Source organism: Trichosurus vulpecula, chromosome 2, assembly GCF_011100635.1.
Source record: "Trichosurus vulpecula isolate mTriVul1 chromosome 2, mTriVul1.pri, whole genome shotgun sequence".
In the NCBI taxonomy this organism is placed as follows: Eukaryota; Metazoa; Chordata; class Mammalia; order Diprotodontia; family Phalangeridae; genus Trichosurus; species Trichosurus vulpecula.
The window spans coordinates 28,718,456-28,734,271 of NC_050574.1; the positions used below are offsets into that span (position 1 = coordinate 28,718,456).

At 48.7% G+C, this 15,816-nt stretch overlaps 1 protein-coding gene across 1 annotated transcript in view; it reads right to left on the reverse strand.

Moving 5' to 3' along the window:
• Window positions 1-15,816, reverse strand: part of ARHGEF16 (Rho guanine nucleotide exchange factor 16) — a 52,948-nt gene that overhangs the window by 14,745 nt on the left and 22,387 nt on the right. The window contains exons 6-9 of the mRNA XM_036745779.1: window positions 7,950-8,102; window positions 4,219-4,348; window positions 1,282-1,356; window positions 329-421 (exon numbers count right to left, since the gene is read on the reverse strand). Coding sequence (XP_036601674.1) covers window positions 329-421; window positions 1,282-1,356; window positions 4,219-4,348; window positions 7,950-8,102 — 451 coding nt within the window. The remainder of the gene's footprint in view (window positions 1-328; window positions 422-1,281; window positions 1,357-4,218; window positions 4,349-7,949; window positions 8,103-15,816) is intronic.

Genomic DNA, 15,816 nt, shown 5'->3' on the forward strand with positions numbered 1-15,816 from the left:
CCAATGGTCATCAACGTTGGCACCCGAGGTCATGGAAAGGTGAAGACAAAATTGTCTTTGTTAGTTTTAAGATAATATATGGTTTTTAAACAAATTCTAAATGATTTGGAGTTTATAGTTTTGCGTACCATGATTTAAGATTTTTATTTGTTTACTCAAACATTTGTTTCCATGATGTTTGCTAAATTTAGGCCATTAAAAAATTAGGGTGGAGTGGCCCAGTGAAGCCCAGGACACATTACCCCAGCCTAGCCCAGGACACACTCTACCATACTAGCCCAGCCCAGCCCAGCCCAGCCTGCCCCAGCCAACAGCACGAGACCTTTACCTTGATTTTGCTGAAGTCCAGTTGGGTTTGCAGGTTGTACATCTGTTCCGTCCTCTCCATCTTGTGAGCCCCCTCATTACACTGCTTCACCAGCTGTCAATAAAATGTGGGCACAGGAGGCAGGTCAAGGCCAGGCTGATGACCTCGTAGGCCCAACATGACCCAGGAGCCCCCCAACTATGACCCAGTGGAGCCTAGATGGGATGAAACCCAAGACTGGACCATGGTTCTGGACAGATATACCTCATCAAAAGGAAAGGGAGATGGCACTGTATACGAAGAAGGTATACTCATGAAAAAAAAATACAGAAACCAGAGGGACAAGGCATGGCACAAAATATCTGAGTGAAAATCAAAAGAGGCAGAAGCTGAAATAATTTTTTCATGATGCCACCTGGGCAGAAAGAGGAACGAGAGAAGGAGTTTGGGAGACATCCCAGATCCCAAGTCTCAAAAAGGCATGACACGGCAGTGATCGGGGGAAGGACACTTCAATATTCAGATAGCTGCTGGAAACCCCAACCCTTCTCTCCTCTCTGCTCTCGTTCCCTCTCTCCTCTCTTCTCCTCTCTCCCTCTCACTTCTTGATTTGCCTTAATGATTATTTCATCTTTCAAAGGAAGAACTACAAGGGAAATCCCATTCTGGATCTGATTCTCCCTAACAGGGAGGGACCTGGTGCTGGGCCAGCAGTGATGCAGGAGGTGGGGTGATGACTGACTCCCCCCTCCCTCCTTCAGTCTACGATGGAGAAGGGGTAGAAGTGAGGGCCTAGTCTGACATGCTCCCTAGATTTCGGGAAAACAGAGAAAAGGCAGGGAGGGTCCCATAGAGTAAAATGCCCTATGGTAAGTCAGCCAGGAGGGATGGGAGATGCTCCAGAATGGAATTCTGAAAACCCAAAAGGAAGTAATTCCAAGGAGGAGGAAAAGCCGTGAGGGACCACACCTCACCTTGCTGATGGCCTTCAGAGCCCGGTTGGCAACTTTACATCGTTCTGGGTGAGCCTGGGTCTTCAGGCAGAGAGTCTGGAGGGGACACAAGAGCAAAGGATGAGGAGCTGGGGAAAGGGGAGTCATTCTTTTCACTTTTTAGGCCAAGTTCTCGTCCCGGAAATTTGAGGTCCAAAACTACACGCAATCAATCACACACGAGGGGACCCAGACTCTAAGCCACCCAACACCGTCCGAACAATTCCCAAGCACTGCATCACTACCAACCCTGAAAAAGGTCCAGGGCTGTACTGGTTGAATGTTTAATAACCTGCTCTCCAAGTACAGGATCGAGGCAAATGTTTAATAACCGGCTCTTCAAATACAGGGAGCATGTTTTAAATTTAATCCATTATTAACTTTTTCTCCATCACTTTCTTAAGTCTGAACAATCAATAAAACAACAGATAAAGCCCCAATATATTGCTAATTTCCATGGTATAAATGTTCACCCTGAAAATTTAACCGGTAGCTCTATGAGCTGGTTCTCAGCACACCACTGCTAGTAACTCCACAGACGAAAAACACTCTTAATCCAGACATTCTACCACACATCTATCTATCTGTCTGTCTGTCTGTCTATCTATCTCTTCCTCACTAGAATGTAAGCACCCTGAGGGCAGGGATTGTCTTGGTTGCTTGTCTTTGTATCCACGGCCAGGCACAGAGCAAGTGCTTAATGAAGCCAGCCTTCCTTCTTTCTCTTTTTCCTTCACACCTTCTTTCCTTCCTTCCTTCCTTCTTTGTTTCCTTCCTCCCTTCCTTTCTTCTGTCTTTCCTTCCCTCCTTTCCCTCCTTCCTTCTTTCCATGCCTCCCTCCCTCCCACCACGTGCCAGGCATCATATCAGGCACTAGGATAAGCTTGCTCACCCTGTGGGTCATATCATGACCCTGTAGAGAGGACACATATAAGAAATTCCCCTCACTAACAGACAAGTGGTTCCTTGAATGTTATGGCATCAAATCCCCTTAAATTTGCTTTTCCCATTTCCATACCAATGTATATAATTCTCATTCACATTCATTCATTCAAAAAACATTTATTAAACACCTGCTGTATGTGCCAGGAACAGGGAATACATAAAAAAAAACAAGGAAACAGTCCCTGCCCTCATGGAGGTTCCATTCCATAGGCAGTGGTAGATGGCACATTGATAAATAAATGAAAGTCATTTAAGAGCGGCAGGTCCCTCATGATTGGGGGGTATCAGGAAAAGGCCACGGGACCTGAGCTGTGTGGAGGGGAGGTGGGAGTGTATTCCAGACATGGCAGGCTAGAGCCTGTGCACAACATCTGATTCAGAGAAGAGAAAGAAGCCCATTTTGGCTACAATGTGGAGTAAAAAAGAAAGGGGTCTGGGAAAGCAGAAATCGGCCAGACTGGGGAGAGCTTTACATTCCAGACTGAGGAGTTTGCGTTTTATCTCAAAGAAATGGGGGGCCACTGATTTTCAGGGTGAGCATTTATACCATGGAAACTAGCAAACCCACATCTCGGGACTGAGGAGGGGGGTGTCACAGTCCAGCCCGGACCTTGGAAGAGATCAGAGACACTGGAAGCAAAGCTGTTATAATGGTCCAGGTGAGGCCTCAGCTATGGGAGTGCAGAGGTCTCTTCACGTGGGTGCAGTCCATTTCTGTGAGAGGCCCCCAAGATCGTTTACCTGGAGGACACACACACCTGCCTCTAGACACGGCCCTTAAGGGCTCGGGAGTTCTCTGCTCGGGCCCCTCCCAGCCTGGATTCGTCCTCCCTGGCGGGCAGGCAGATGCCACCGATGCCCAGACAGGGGACGGAGCTCATTCCTCCCTGCTCTCCAGCCCACCCACTTCTCTCCTGCCTGCTGGCTTTGGAGAATAATTGGTGCTTGTGTGCCCACAAAGGGGCAATGAGATACAACCTCCCACTGGCTGTCCGGCCAGCTGCAGCCCTCACCCCCACCCTGCCACGGGCCCTGCTGACCCAGGGCAAGAGAGGCATATCTGGAGTGTTAGCAGGACCCTGGTGTTGCTCCCTGAATCCTTCCGACAAACCCCATCCCCAACCTGCCCTGGACGGCCTCTTCCCCAGGCCATAAATAGCTAGTATTTACGTAGTGCTTTCAGGTTTACAAATCATTATCTCCCCTGATCCTCACAACCACCCTGGGAGGTAGAGGCTATTACTAGCTCCACTTTACAGTGGAGGAAACTGAGGCAGGCAGACGTGAAGTGATTTGTCCAGGGTCACACATCTCCCAAGTGTCTGAGGCAGGATTCGAGCTCACTTCATATTCACAAAGATTTTAGGGGTTTAACGTGTGGGCCTTCCAGCATAGCATAAGTGGATGGGGGCCCTGGACTTGAGAGTCAGGAAGATCTGGGTTCAAATCCTAGTCAGAGATATACCTGTTGTATGACGTACAAGTTGCTGCCTGCCTCAGTTACTTCATTTGTAAAATGAAAGGGTTAGATTTGATGACTTCTTAGATCTAGGCCCAACTCTAGGTCTGTGATATGAGATGAGCTAACACTAAGCCGAGGGGAAGAATGAACAGAGCATAGGAAGCTGGAGTCAGAGGACCTAGGTTCAAACGCCCCTTCTCAAGTCTATTACTCCTGTGATGCTTGTAGTAATCACTTGAGGTCCTTGGGTCTCAGACTCCCCACCTGGATGCTCTCTAAGGTCCCTTCCAGCTCTGGACTCATGATCCTTAAATATCATTACATCTTCTTTTAACATTTTTTAAAAAATTTATTTCATTAAATATTTCCCAAACCCATTAAAAAAAACTAGCATTCATTTAAAAAAAATCGAGTTCCAAATTCTTTCCCTCCCTCTCCTCCCTCTTCCAACTCTTGAGAAAACAAAAGGTATCCACACATATCATTACTGTTCTTATTGGCCTCTCACTCACATCCATCAGAAGAGGGAGCCGGGTCACTCTCTGCATGGGGAGGATGAGGAAGGAGATCATAGGCAGGCCTCCGCAGGCTGGTTTCTTTTCGATCTCCCTCAGGACATCTCGGAAAGCTGAGTTGGAGTTCCTGAAAATTAAAAGACCAAAACCCTCCTCAGGGACACAGTCATTTGTGGTGCTACAGATATTAGCCAGGCCCATGGCATTTGGAATCAATACATTACTAAGAGAAGAAAAGACACCAGGCATGGGCAGGAAAATATAACAATTTAAGACCTGGACTGGCTGCCGTGTGTGTGTGTGTGTGTGTGTGTGTGTGTGTGGTCCTAAAGGACCCTGGTCCTTATATTTTCTTCCTGAACAGAGAACTCTTATCACAGGGTCAGGACTGAAGGGCAGATGGAAGGTAGAAGTAGAAATGGAAACAGCAACAGCAGCAACAGACGTCGGGAGAGGACTTGGGAAGAAACTGACTCTAAGCCTTGTAGATGCTGGAATCTTATTCCTTTCCTGGCTCATAATTTGGCTCATTTAAGAGAATCTAACAGAGAGTGGCTGAATTCTGACTTTTTGTAGAAATTGGTGTAACAAGGGTGAATCTCCTCCATTTCTGTTTCTCCCTTTTGATCTTACTGCCACATGTAAGGTTTGCTGCTAAAGGCTTCTTTGCTATTAAAAAATTGTGCTTACTGGCAATTTACATTTTTAACCATGGTATTTGCTAGATAAATATAATTTTCAAACTATATCCCAAGTTTGTGTTTTTGCCATAATGAGTGAGAAAGAATTTGGAACTCAAAATTTTTAAAGAAAGAGAGAATTTTAAAAATAAACGAGTTTGGGGCAGGGAAGTATGAGAGGGGGAAGGGAAACTCATGGATTACACCCTCTCTGCTTAATAATCAATAGATTACCTGGAGGCTTGGAGCCTTTCATGAATGAGTATTTTACCTTTTTCAGCTTTGAAGGAAGCCCTGGGGAACTGGACTCTTCCCACTAGACCAAAACCCTAGTGAGATAATTTCATTATTACCCAGCAGGCAGGTCTCCTTACAGGGGCCTTTCTCCATCCGCTGAAGCCAGAGAGGTAGAGGGAAAGGAGAGACTTCAGGAGAAACTCACGGTCCAAACCAGCTGCAGTGACTTCTGTTGGGCAGCAGCTTTGGAATTCATTAAGGGAGCATGGCACTGTGGCCAGAGAGACCTGGGTTCAATTCAGATCCTGTCTCTGAAACACACTGGCTGTACAACCCTGGGAAAGCCACTTAACTAACTTCTCAGCTCTCCCCAGACTATATATTGTCGAGAAGGTGCCAACCTACACTGGGGGATGAAGTTTCCCGACCCGGGAATACCCTAAATTGATGCAATCTCAGGTCCAAGTCTTTATCCATATAGATCATCAGACATACAGCCATGTGGGATGCAAACAATCAGACATCTCTTGTCACCGCTTCCCCCCACATTCTTCCTGTAGAGATCGCCACGCCAAAAACAAAGCGCACACCAGGAATGTGGGTGTCTCTATATGTCATTAAGTCAAGGACCTGGGATTTCCTCCATGTGGGAACTCCCTCCACCAACTCAGATCATAATCCAGTTCTAATTTTTGTTGTTGTCGCTTATCTTCCTCTCCCTTTAATTTAAAGCAAAGAACAAACAACTAAGATGTCATTAAAAACAAGGCAGCAGAAGCAGGGCCAAGTTCTTCCAATGTGTGGTTTTCAAAGCTAAAATCTGGATAAAGATAAGGACAAGATTATTTCACATCATCCATCTATAAAGAGAGATATGTGCAGCCAAGAGAGGTTGACCAGCACCTGTGAAAAGAGGTGGGATTTGAACCCAGGTCTCCTGCTGAAGGTGCTTCATGGTGGTATGGAGGTGGGCCCAGACTCTTCCATGCCAGGAGAGCGCAGGCTCTGCTTCACACTCTACCTCAAGCCATGCACAGCCAGGCACAGACTGTCTGCTGGTCAGCCAACGGCCCGCCTGGCTGAGGGGCTCAAGGACCGTACAACGTCCAGCCACTGCAGCTCAAAGGGCATCCACTAATCTGTAGAAGGCTCAGGATAGGCATTGGTCAAAAAAGTGTCCACACCGACAGAAACACGGATCCTTGAAATACCGAAGTGGGCATAAATACACAAACTTAAACACACAATGGTGCATTGGGAAGAGTGATAGATTAGAGGCCCAAGGGTTTGAATCCTAGACTGGACACTTACTACTATCTGTGTGACCTCGGTCAAGTCACTGAAAACTCTCTGGGCCTCAATTCCCTCATCTGCAACATAAGGGATTAAGCCAGAAAACCTTCTGGCCCTAAAAGCTAATCTAATAGAAATGAATTAAATCTAAGAATACATATTCATATGCATACAATGTAATACACATGTACATGTGTGTACATATAAACACACATAATTAATATGCCTATGTACGCATAATTCCTATACGTAGTTACCTCATGTACACACAAATCTTTATACATATCCACAAACATATGTGTGTGCCCTTGGGTTCTTCACTGGTGTGTTTGTATTTGCATGCATGCAAACAGACGTGAACACGTGTGTATCCTGTGCCCCTAGGGTGGTCAGTCTAATGAAAACTCAGAATCATGGCTTTAAATGCACAGAATAAAATTCACTTAGATCAAAATACAATGAAAACCCAAGGTCTAAACCCCAAGTTAAGAGACGCTTATTTATAACATTCAATATATAATAACGTTTATAACATAATGTTCCATTAACCCAGAAGGTCAACAGCCCCAAGGATGCTAGCATGAGGAGTGACCCTTGGACATCCACCTGGTTCAGCCATGTCAGAGAGGAGAGGAGGCCTACTGTAACAACAATGTTGTTTGCAGCTGCTGTTGGGGTGGGGAGGGGTGTAAGGCCAATAACACCAGCACACAGGAGGGCTGCTAGCACAGGTTCTTTGGTCTGCTTTTCTAAGGAAAGCAACTTTAAGGGGGTTTACAATATCACTTTAATCAAACATACATATATCATTCACTTAGTTCAGGGGAAAAAATCAGTACCCTGAACTTCAGAGCAAATACAAACAGAAATTACAGAGAAAATATAAACAGAGCAAACAACACAAATCAACAGACAGGCTTCTAGCTGTCTGACCAAAGCTATACCAACATAGTTATCAGAGAGAGAGAGAAGCACCAACATCTGTTTTTTTCAAATGGGGGCGGGGCTGGCTCCTTAACAGCTACCCAGAGTCTCCACACCAACATTCTTCCAATAGTGAGCCCCAAACAGAATGCTAACCTCAGTGTACTTATACATTTCTTCAGGGTCAGAGCACTTCACACCTCTTGAGGGTTTCACACCTCTCATGACCTAACTAGCAAAAGGGTGTGAGCCTTCCTACAAACAAAGGCAAGACTCAATCAAAGGCATCTGATTGCCTTAGTGCTGAGAAGCACTCCAAAACGAAACACAACAAAAAGTCCTACTTTACTTGCCATTACACCTACCTACCCCAGGCTGGACAGCCAGGTATCCACACTCCTGACTCAGGGGCCCTGTCTGGTATACCCCTCTGCCTCAGTTTACCAGTGCGCCCCCTGGCACAAGCATTCCAGATAAGGGGAGCCCAAATGTTTCCTTCAGATCCAATGTTGTGAGGGGCTGGGGGTTGGACGTTTGGAGGGCGAGCTAAGGAGGTGGGGGGGGGGGCCGGCCCAGCACATGCTGCACACTCACATCAGCTTCTGTAGGGTCCTCTGCTGGTAGACCTCGTTGGAGCAGTACACCACATAGGGGTGGAAGTGCTTCAGGGCGTGTTCTTCTAGGATATCACTAATGTCGCTGACACAAACCTGCTCTTTATGTCTCTTCTCCAGGTCTTCAAAAAACCTAGGGGACAGGAGAGGCCGCAGAGGGATGGTCAGGGATCAGCGGAAGGAGGGAGGGGCGTTTAACTGGAGAAGAGAAGACTCGGGGAGCTGTCTTCAAGCCTGTGCTCAGTGCTTTACAAATACCCATCCTCACAACGGCCCTGGGGAGAATCGGTGCGCTTATGATCCCCATTGCACAGATGGGGAAACTGAGGCAGAGGTCCAATGACTTGCCCAGAGTCACACAGCTAGTAAGGGTCGGAGGCTGGATCTGTACTCAGGTCTTCTGGAATTTAGGCCCGATGGTCTGAGGCACCTAGATGCCTCTTAGAGACGCAAGGGGCCATCCAACCAATGTCTGAAAAAGACGTCATTGAATGCCTTTTACACAGAAGAAATTGAAGCACAGAGAAGGGAAGGAGATAGCGCAAGGTCAGCGAGAGAATTACTCATCAATAATAATTATATCTAATTTATTAACTAAATTAATTTACTTAATTAATATTTAATTAGTGCCTTTAAGGTTTGCAAAGGCCTTTACACAAACCATATCTCATTGGATAACAATCCTGAGGGGGTGGGTGCTATTATCTCTTTACAGATGAAGAAACTGAGGCAGACAGTGGCACCAGGGCCTTGGGGTTATCAGAGAGCCCCCTCAACAAGCGTCAAGGTTAAAATGAGCAGATCATCCAGGAACCACCTTCTGGGGGTTTCCAAACCACATCTTCCTCCTCCTCCTCCTTCCTGCTCCCATTTACTTCTATTACATATTCCCAGCGCACAGGATCCGGCACTTAGTAGGTGCTTAATAAAGCTTCCTTCTCTGTACTGTCTTCTCTCATTAAACTGGAAGTTCCCAGAGGGCAAAACAATTTTTATCCCAGCACTTGGCACAGTGCAGACACACAGTAGGTCCATAATAAACGTTTACTGAATTGAAATGAAACTAATTAAATGCTCATTCATTTATTCATCTGCTTCTCATGAGCAGGGACTATTTCTTCTGCTTCCTCTCTCTATTGCCCAGCAAAAGCCTCCCTGCACATGCCTCATCAATGACCGCTTCAAGGAGAATCATTTGCCCAGCCTGGTGATGGCCACAAAGGATCAGGGAGAGGGTCTTAGGAAGACTGAGCTGGAGTCTGCCCCACAGCGTGCCACGCCTGAGCATACATCCCGGCTTTGCCCGAGGTCACACAGCTACCAAGTAGCAAAGGTGGGAGTGGAATCCAGGCATCTCAAGGCCCAGGCCCTCTACGCTCTTCAAGCCCTACGAGAGACCTAAAATGCAGGAACACTGAGGTGCCAGGCCTGACCAAGGACCGAGGAAGCACGGGTTCAGTCATGCTCACCCTACCCATTTCAGACAGATGAACACTCCCTGAGGGCAGGGACTGGCACTTTTGTCTCTGAATCCCTAGAACATAGGCACAGTGCCTAGACTAGAACACAAAAAATGCGTGTCAATTGATAAGCTGGGAAATCCAGAGGATGGTGATCAAGCCAAGAAGTCTTCATCATACTAAGATGAAATTAGGTGAAGGAATCAGGGATGCTTAGCCTAGTGAAGAAAAGATTCAGATATTTGAAGGGTTATGGCCCAGTGGGTAAAGCATTGGGCCTGGAGTCAGAAGACCTGAGCTCAATCCAGCCTCAGACTTTTACTGACTGGGTGACCCTGGGCAAGTCACTTCACCCTCTTTGCCTCAGTTTCCCCATCTGTAAAATGATCTGGAGAAGGAAACGGCAAACCACTCCAGCATCTTTGCCAAGAAAACTCCAAATGAGGTCATGAAGAGTCAGACACCACTGAAAAGGACAAAATGCATTATCATCATTATTATAATTGTTTTAAGAATTTTTGCCTTTCTTGCTCATCTTAGAACCTTGGGTGTGACCCAGGAAAAGTCATTTCCTCTCTGTAATGAAGTGGTTGGACAAGATTATTTCTAGGGTCCCCTAAAGCACTGAAATTTCATGCTCTGAGGTCCTTCCCAGACCCGACATCCCCTGCTCTAAGAGCCCTCCCACCTCTGACATTCCCTGTTCTAAGGGCCCTCCCAGCTCTGACATCCTGTGTTCTAAGGCCCTCCCAGCTCTGACATTCCCTGTTCTAAGGGCCCTCTCAGCTCTGACATCCCCTGTTCTAAGAGCCCTCCCAGCTCTGACATCCTGTGTTCTAAGGCCCTCCCAGCCCTGACATTCCCTGTTCTAAGAGCCCTCCCAGCTCTGACATTCCCTGTTCTAAGGGCCCTCCCAGCTCTGACATCCTGTGTTCTAAGGCCCTCCCAGCCCTGACATTCCCTGTTCTAAGGCCCTCCCAGCCCTGACATGCCCTGTTCCAAGGCCTCTCCCAACTCTGACATGGTATAACTTTATGATTTCCTATTAAAAAAAGAAATAAAGATGCTTTCTAGTGTCCCCAGGAATACTTCACTGCTGCAGTAATTCTGAGCCACAGGGGTGACAGTGCTGTCTAGAGCTGGAAGGAACCTTAGAAGTCATGGAGTCCTATCCCCTCATTTTAAATCTTAGCAAACTAAACCCCAGAGTATAATTATGCAGCCCAGTCAGGATCTGAATCCAGGTCCCAGGACTCCAAAGCCAGGGCTCTTCCTCCTGGTGCTCTCTGCCTCCCCAGTCCTCCCTTCATGGCCAGCCTAAGCCCTTGGTCTGACAAGGCCACCTCCTCCTCCTGGGTACACAGAGGCACTCCCTGGTGGGGTCCATTCAGAGGCACTGCCCAAGACAGACAGCCCTGGCCAGACCCTGAAAGCTCTTGGTTTCCTTTTTCCATTCTGTCATTCACAAGGCTAAGGCTTTCTCTCTGCAGTCCCCAGTGGGTGTGGCAGGGGAACCAGAGAACTGGAATTTGAAACTCTTCCTTCCCTGGTGTGTCGAGCCCCACCCAGAACAAACAGGGCTCCAGAACAAATACTAGATTAAGGATGACTAGGCTAGAGGGAGAGGTCATTCCTAGGCGGTCCAGGGGCATGGGGAGTCAGAGGTCAGCCTTGGCTTGAAGCATCAGAAAGAAGGTCTACTTCCTAGTCACCTGGACACTGATACTGAGGGAGGGAGAGAATGAGGGAGGGAAGGAAGGAAGAGCTGCAAAGAGGGAGAAAAGGAAGGAAGGAGGGAGGAAGAGAAGAAAAAAGGAGGGAGGGAAGGAAGGAAGAGGGTAGGTAGAAGGGGGGAGGAAAGAGAAAGAGAGGATGGGAGAGAGGGAAAGTAAAGAAGGAGGGAGGGAAAGAAGAGAGGGAAAGAGGGAAGAAGGGAAAGGAGGGAGGGAAGAGAAAAGGAGGAGGGAGGGAGAAAAGCAGAGAAAGAGGGAGGGAGGGAGGAGGGAGGGAGGAAGGGAAGGACAGAGGGAAAGAGGGAAAGAGGGAAAGAAGGAAGGAGGCAGGGAGAAAGGGAGGGAGGAAAGAAGGGAGGAAGGGATGGGAAGGAGAGGAAGAATCTTCAGGAAGGAAAGAAGGGAGGGAGGGAAAGAAGGAACGAAGGAGGCAGGGAGGAAGGGAAGGAGGGAAGGAAGGAGGTGGGGAAGGAAGGGCCAATACAGCTGAACCTTGAGGCTGCCTCCACTGTCAGGCAGGTAAAGCTGCAGACTTTGGGTCCACAATGGGTCAGTGTGTCCCAGGGAATAGCCCCTGATCTACAAGGCGGGCAATGGTCCTGCTTGGCTCTGGATTCAGGGTAGAGTGACGGTGCAGACACCAAGGGACAGAGTGTCAGAGTGGCGGCAGCAGAGGTGCGGGTCCAAAGGCCGTGCCTGCCCCTCCCCACCCCCATCCAACCACCTGTGAGCACAGTGGGATCCCTCCTACTCCTCCCACTCTTCCTCTGTAAAACCTGCCCTCTGAGGCTCAGACATCACACCCATTAAGCGCTTTGTGAATCTCCACATGCCGTGGAAACATCACTTATTACTATTAATTAGGTTTAATTTTGCTCCTAAGCTCGCCGGGGCATGGTGGAAATGGCGCTGTACCGAGAGTCAGAGGACCCGGGTTTGAGCCCTCTCTGGTCCTCAGAGGGTCGGTCAGATGGCCGTATGGCCCTTGCCAGCTCTGTGATTTAGAATACCGAGGACTATGACTATAACCCTAATCCCCAACCCCTGAAACCATTAGAATTAATCAGCGAGGATTTGCTAAATACCTACTATGTGCCAGGCACCTTTGCGGGCACTAAAACATTTCTACGGATGCAGTAGATACGTCAGGCCTGAAGTCAGGAAGACAGGAGTTCAAATCTGTCCTCAAATGCTTCCCAGCTGTGTGATCCTGGGCAAGTCACTGCAGCCTGTTTGCCTCAGTTTCCTCATTTGTTAAACAGGCATAATAATGCAATATAATAATGATGATGCAAAACAACTTAGAGTTGTCACGAGATTAACTGAGATAACTGTGAAGAATTCTGCCAGCCTTAAAGGCTTTATTTAAATGCCAGAGATGATTAACGCAAATAAGCTCTGGGAGGGCAGGAACCTCAGCACCAAGAGCAGGACCTTTGCATACAGTAGGCACTTGGTAAATGTTTAATCGGACTGGGTGGTGAGGAGACGCCCTGGCCCGGCAGCTTACTCACAAGAGATCCAGAAACACAGCCCTGCCTAAGACCCAAGGCCTTCTGAATATAGAGAAAGGGGCATGCGCGCACACACACACACACACACACACACACACTCGCACTGGCTCACACGACATGCGTGCCCTGATTCTGAGAATTCCTTCCTTTGGGGACACTCTGCAGAGATGAGACTCCATGTGTCCGTCCTTGGGGGCAAAGGTCTCAGAGGCCCAGGAGGTTCCCGGAAGCAAAGCGGGGGACGGGGAGATGAGGAGGGATGTGCGGCCCTCTGGGATTCCTCAGCAGACCGGGCCAAGGGGGTGTGTATGTGACGTGTCTCCCTCCCCCTCCCTCCGCTCTATGGGGTGGGAAAGGGTCAGGGACATTTGCAGAGAGCGCCGGCAGCCTGAGGAAGCTGGGGAGACCCCGGGCACAGCGGAGCCCAGCTCCCCCAGAAACAGCAGGTGTGGGCTCCTCCCCCTCCCCTGCCCCCAGGTGCAGGTTCCTTAAGGAGCTCAGGTACCAGAGACAGTGAGTGCACCACAGGGGCCAAGCTGCCTAAGCTGGAGGCCAGAGACCTGGGTTCAAATCCTGGCACTAAGACTCACTAGCCACGCATCAACGAGGAGGGACATCAGATCCGAGAGAAGGAAGGGACCTTCGAGGTCTGTCCCATCCAGCTCCTTCACTTAACGCAATAAGGAAACTGAGGCAAGCAGGGCGAAGTGACTTGTGAGTGTCTGAGGTTGGATCTGAACTCGGGTCTTCCTGACTCCAGGCCCAACGCTCTATCTGCTGTACCACCCAGCTGCATCAGAGACATCATAGATTGAGAACAGGAAGGACTCCAGAGACCATTTTACAGAGGAAGAAGTTCGGGCCCAGAAAGATCCAAGTTTCAGAGCCGGGGACTCAGACCCGGGGCTTCCAGGGATCATTCCACTCACCCTTATTTTCTCTCTCTGCACCTCGGTGTGTGAATTCTTACACAGTCTCCCTCAGGGGCTGCTGCCTTTATAAACCTTCAGGCATCACGGAAGGTGGAGCCAGCATTTCAAGATCATCACTCCCGCCCCTTGCTGCTGCTGCTATTACAATGTCTACCCAGGAATGAAAGGCCTCAGCCCAGGATCCGATTCCCATCCTCCCCAACCCCCGGAGCTCCCTTGGGCACAGGGGACAGCGCCAGAGGGCATGCCGGCCAGCCGCAGGCAGGCTCCGCTCATTTTTCCACTCTGATGCTTCAGGGGAATTCTGAAGACGCTTGGCTGTTTGGGGGACGGGCCAATTTCTGAGGCTGAAGCTCGGAACGGTGACCTTGGCCTCTCCCCCATTCCTGCCCTCCCGATGTCCCTGCCTGCGACCTCATCCATCCTCCCCACTGCTGTCAAACAATGTTCCGAAAGCTTAGGAGCTGAACAAGTCACAGACCTGCCCCACCATCGCCCAAAGGCTGCTAGGATCAACTAAAAACTCCTTTCTTTGGCCTTCCTGATCTAGCTCCCTCTTGTACCCCACGTTAAACTGGACAGCTCCTGGCCGCCTGTACTGGACACCCCATTTCCCACCTCCACACCTTTGCATGTCTCCCTCGTCACCTCCATCTCCTGGAAACCCTCACTCCTCAAGAGTTCAGCTTAAGGGCTAACATTCCACAAGGGGCTTTTCCTGGTTCTGCCAGGTGTCAGCCCTTCAGCTCCAACTGTCTATCTTTCTCTCTCTCCACATATGTGCGTATCTCTATCTGCACACACACACACATATACACACACAGATATGTATGCATGTGTGTGTATATATGCATGCACGTGTGCATGTATCTGTATACATGTGTGTATATGTATGTGCGTGCATATATGTGTATGTACATAAATATGCACATATGTGTGTATAATATAGATATCTGAGAGGTATTTTTAAAAATTCCTTCCTTTATAAATTTGATATTTCCTTCCAGGAGAGTGTAAGCCCCTTGAGGGGAGGGACTGTTTTGTGCCTGTTTCTGCTTTTTTATCTCCGGGGCCTAGTGTGGAGCTGGGTATCAGTCGGTGCTTAATAAATGCAGAATTGAAGCAGAGCCCCCATCGGATCCTAGGATGGTAACCCCCAGAAGCCCTCACAGGACTGAGGCCAGGAAGGGACCACAGAGAAGGAATCTCACCCCTTTGTGTCTTTACTGGAAAGGCCAGCGGGGAGGGGAGGAGAACCCTGACCCTGAGAGTCAGAAGACCCAAGATCAAAGTCTGGCTTAGACACTGTGTGTCGAAGCTGTGTGACCTTGGGCAAGTCACTCCCCATCTCTGGGACTCAGAAGGAGGGCACTGGACTCGAGGGCCTCCAAGGTCCCTTCCTGCTCTAGAACGAGGAGCCCATGGCTGGGGTTGGTGTCGGCGTCACACACACACACACATACACACACCCACGGGTGCATGCGCACATACCCACGCAGGCTTTTCTGGATCTTACTCTGTTCCCCAAAGCTGTGGGGGGCAAGCAGGGGAGGAACGAGAACGGGTCCAAACTAGGTACCAAACTGGCTTTTGCCCCCAAGTCTCACCTACCTCAAAATGATTTTCCTAAAGTCCAAGTCTGAACATCACCTTCTCATTAAACTCCAATGGCTCCCTATTACCTCCATGATCAAACATAAAATCCCCCGTTTGGCTTTTAAAATCAATCTATAAACATTTATTAAGCACCTACTGTGTGCCAGGCACTGCGCCAAGTGCTAGGGATGCAAAAAGAGGCTAATCTAATTCCAATCTAATTTGATTAAAAAAAGCAAACACGAACCCCTTATTAACTGGCTTATTCCTATTCCTCCAATCATCCAACCTCTTCACTCTCCTCCAAGGACGCTACCATCCAGCAATACTGGCGTTCTTGCTGTTCCTCACACGTAATCTCCCAACTCCACACCTTTGCATTGGCTGCTCCCCATGCCTGGTATGCTCTTCCTCCTCCTCTTCACTGCCTGGCCTCCTTGAAGACTAGGCTTAAATACCTTCTATAGGAAGTCTTTCCCGGTCTTCCTTCTTCTAAGATGACCTCCAATTGACACAGCTCAGATCCGGTCTGTACAGAGCCGTCTGCATATTTGTCCCACCAGACTGTAACTCCCTGAGGCCAGGCACCACGTCTTTGCATTTCTCTGTATC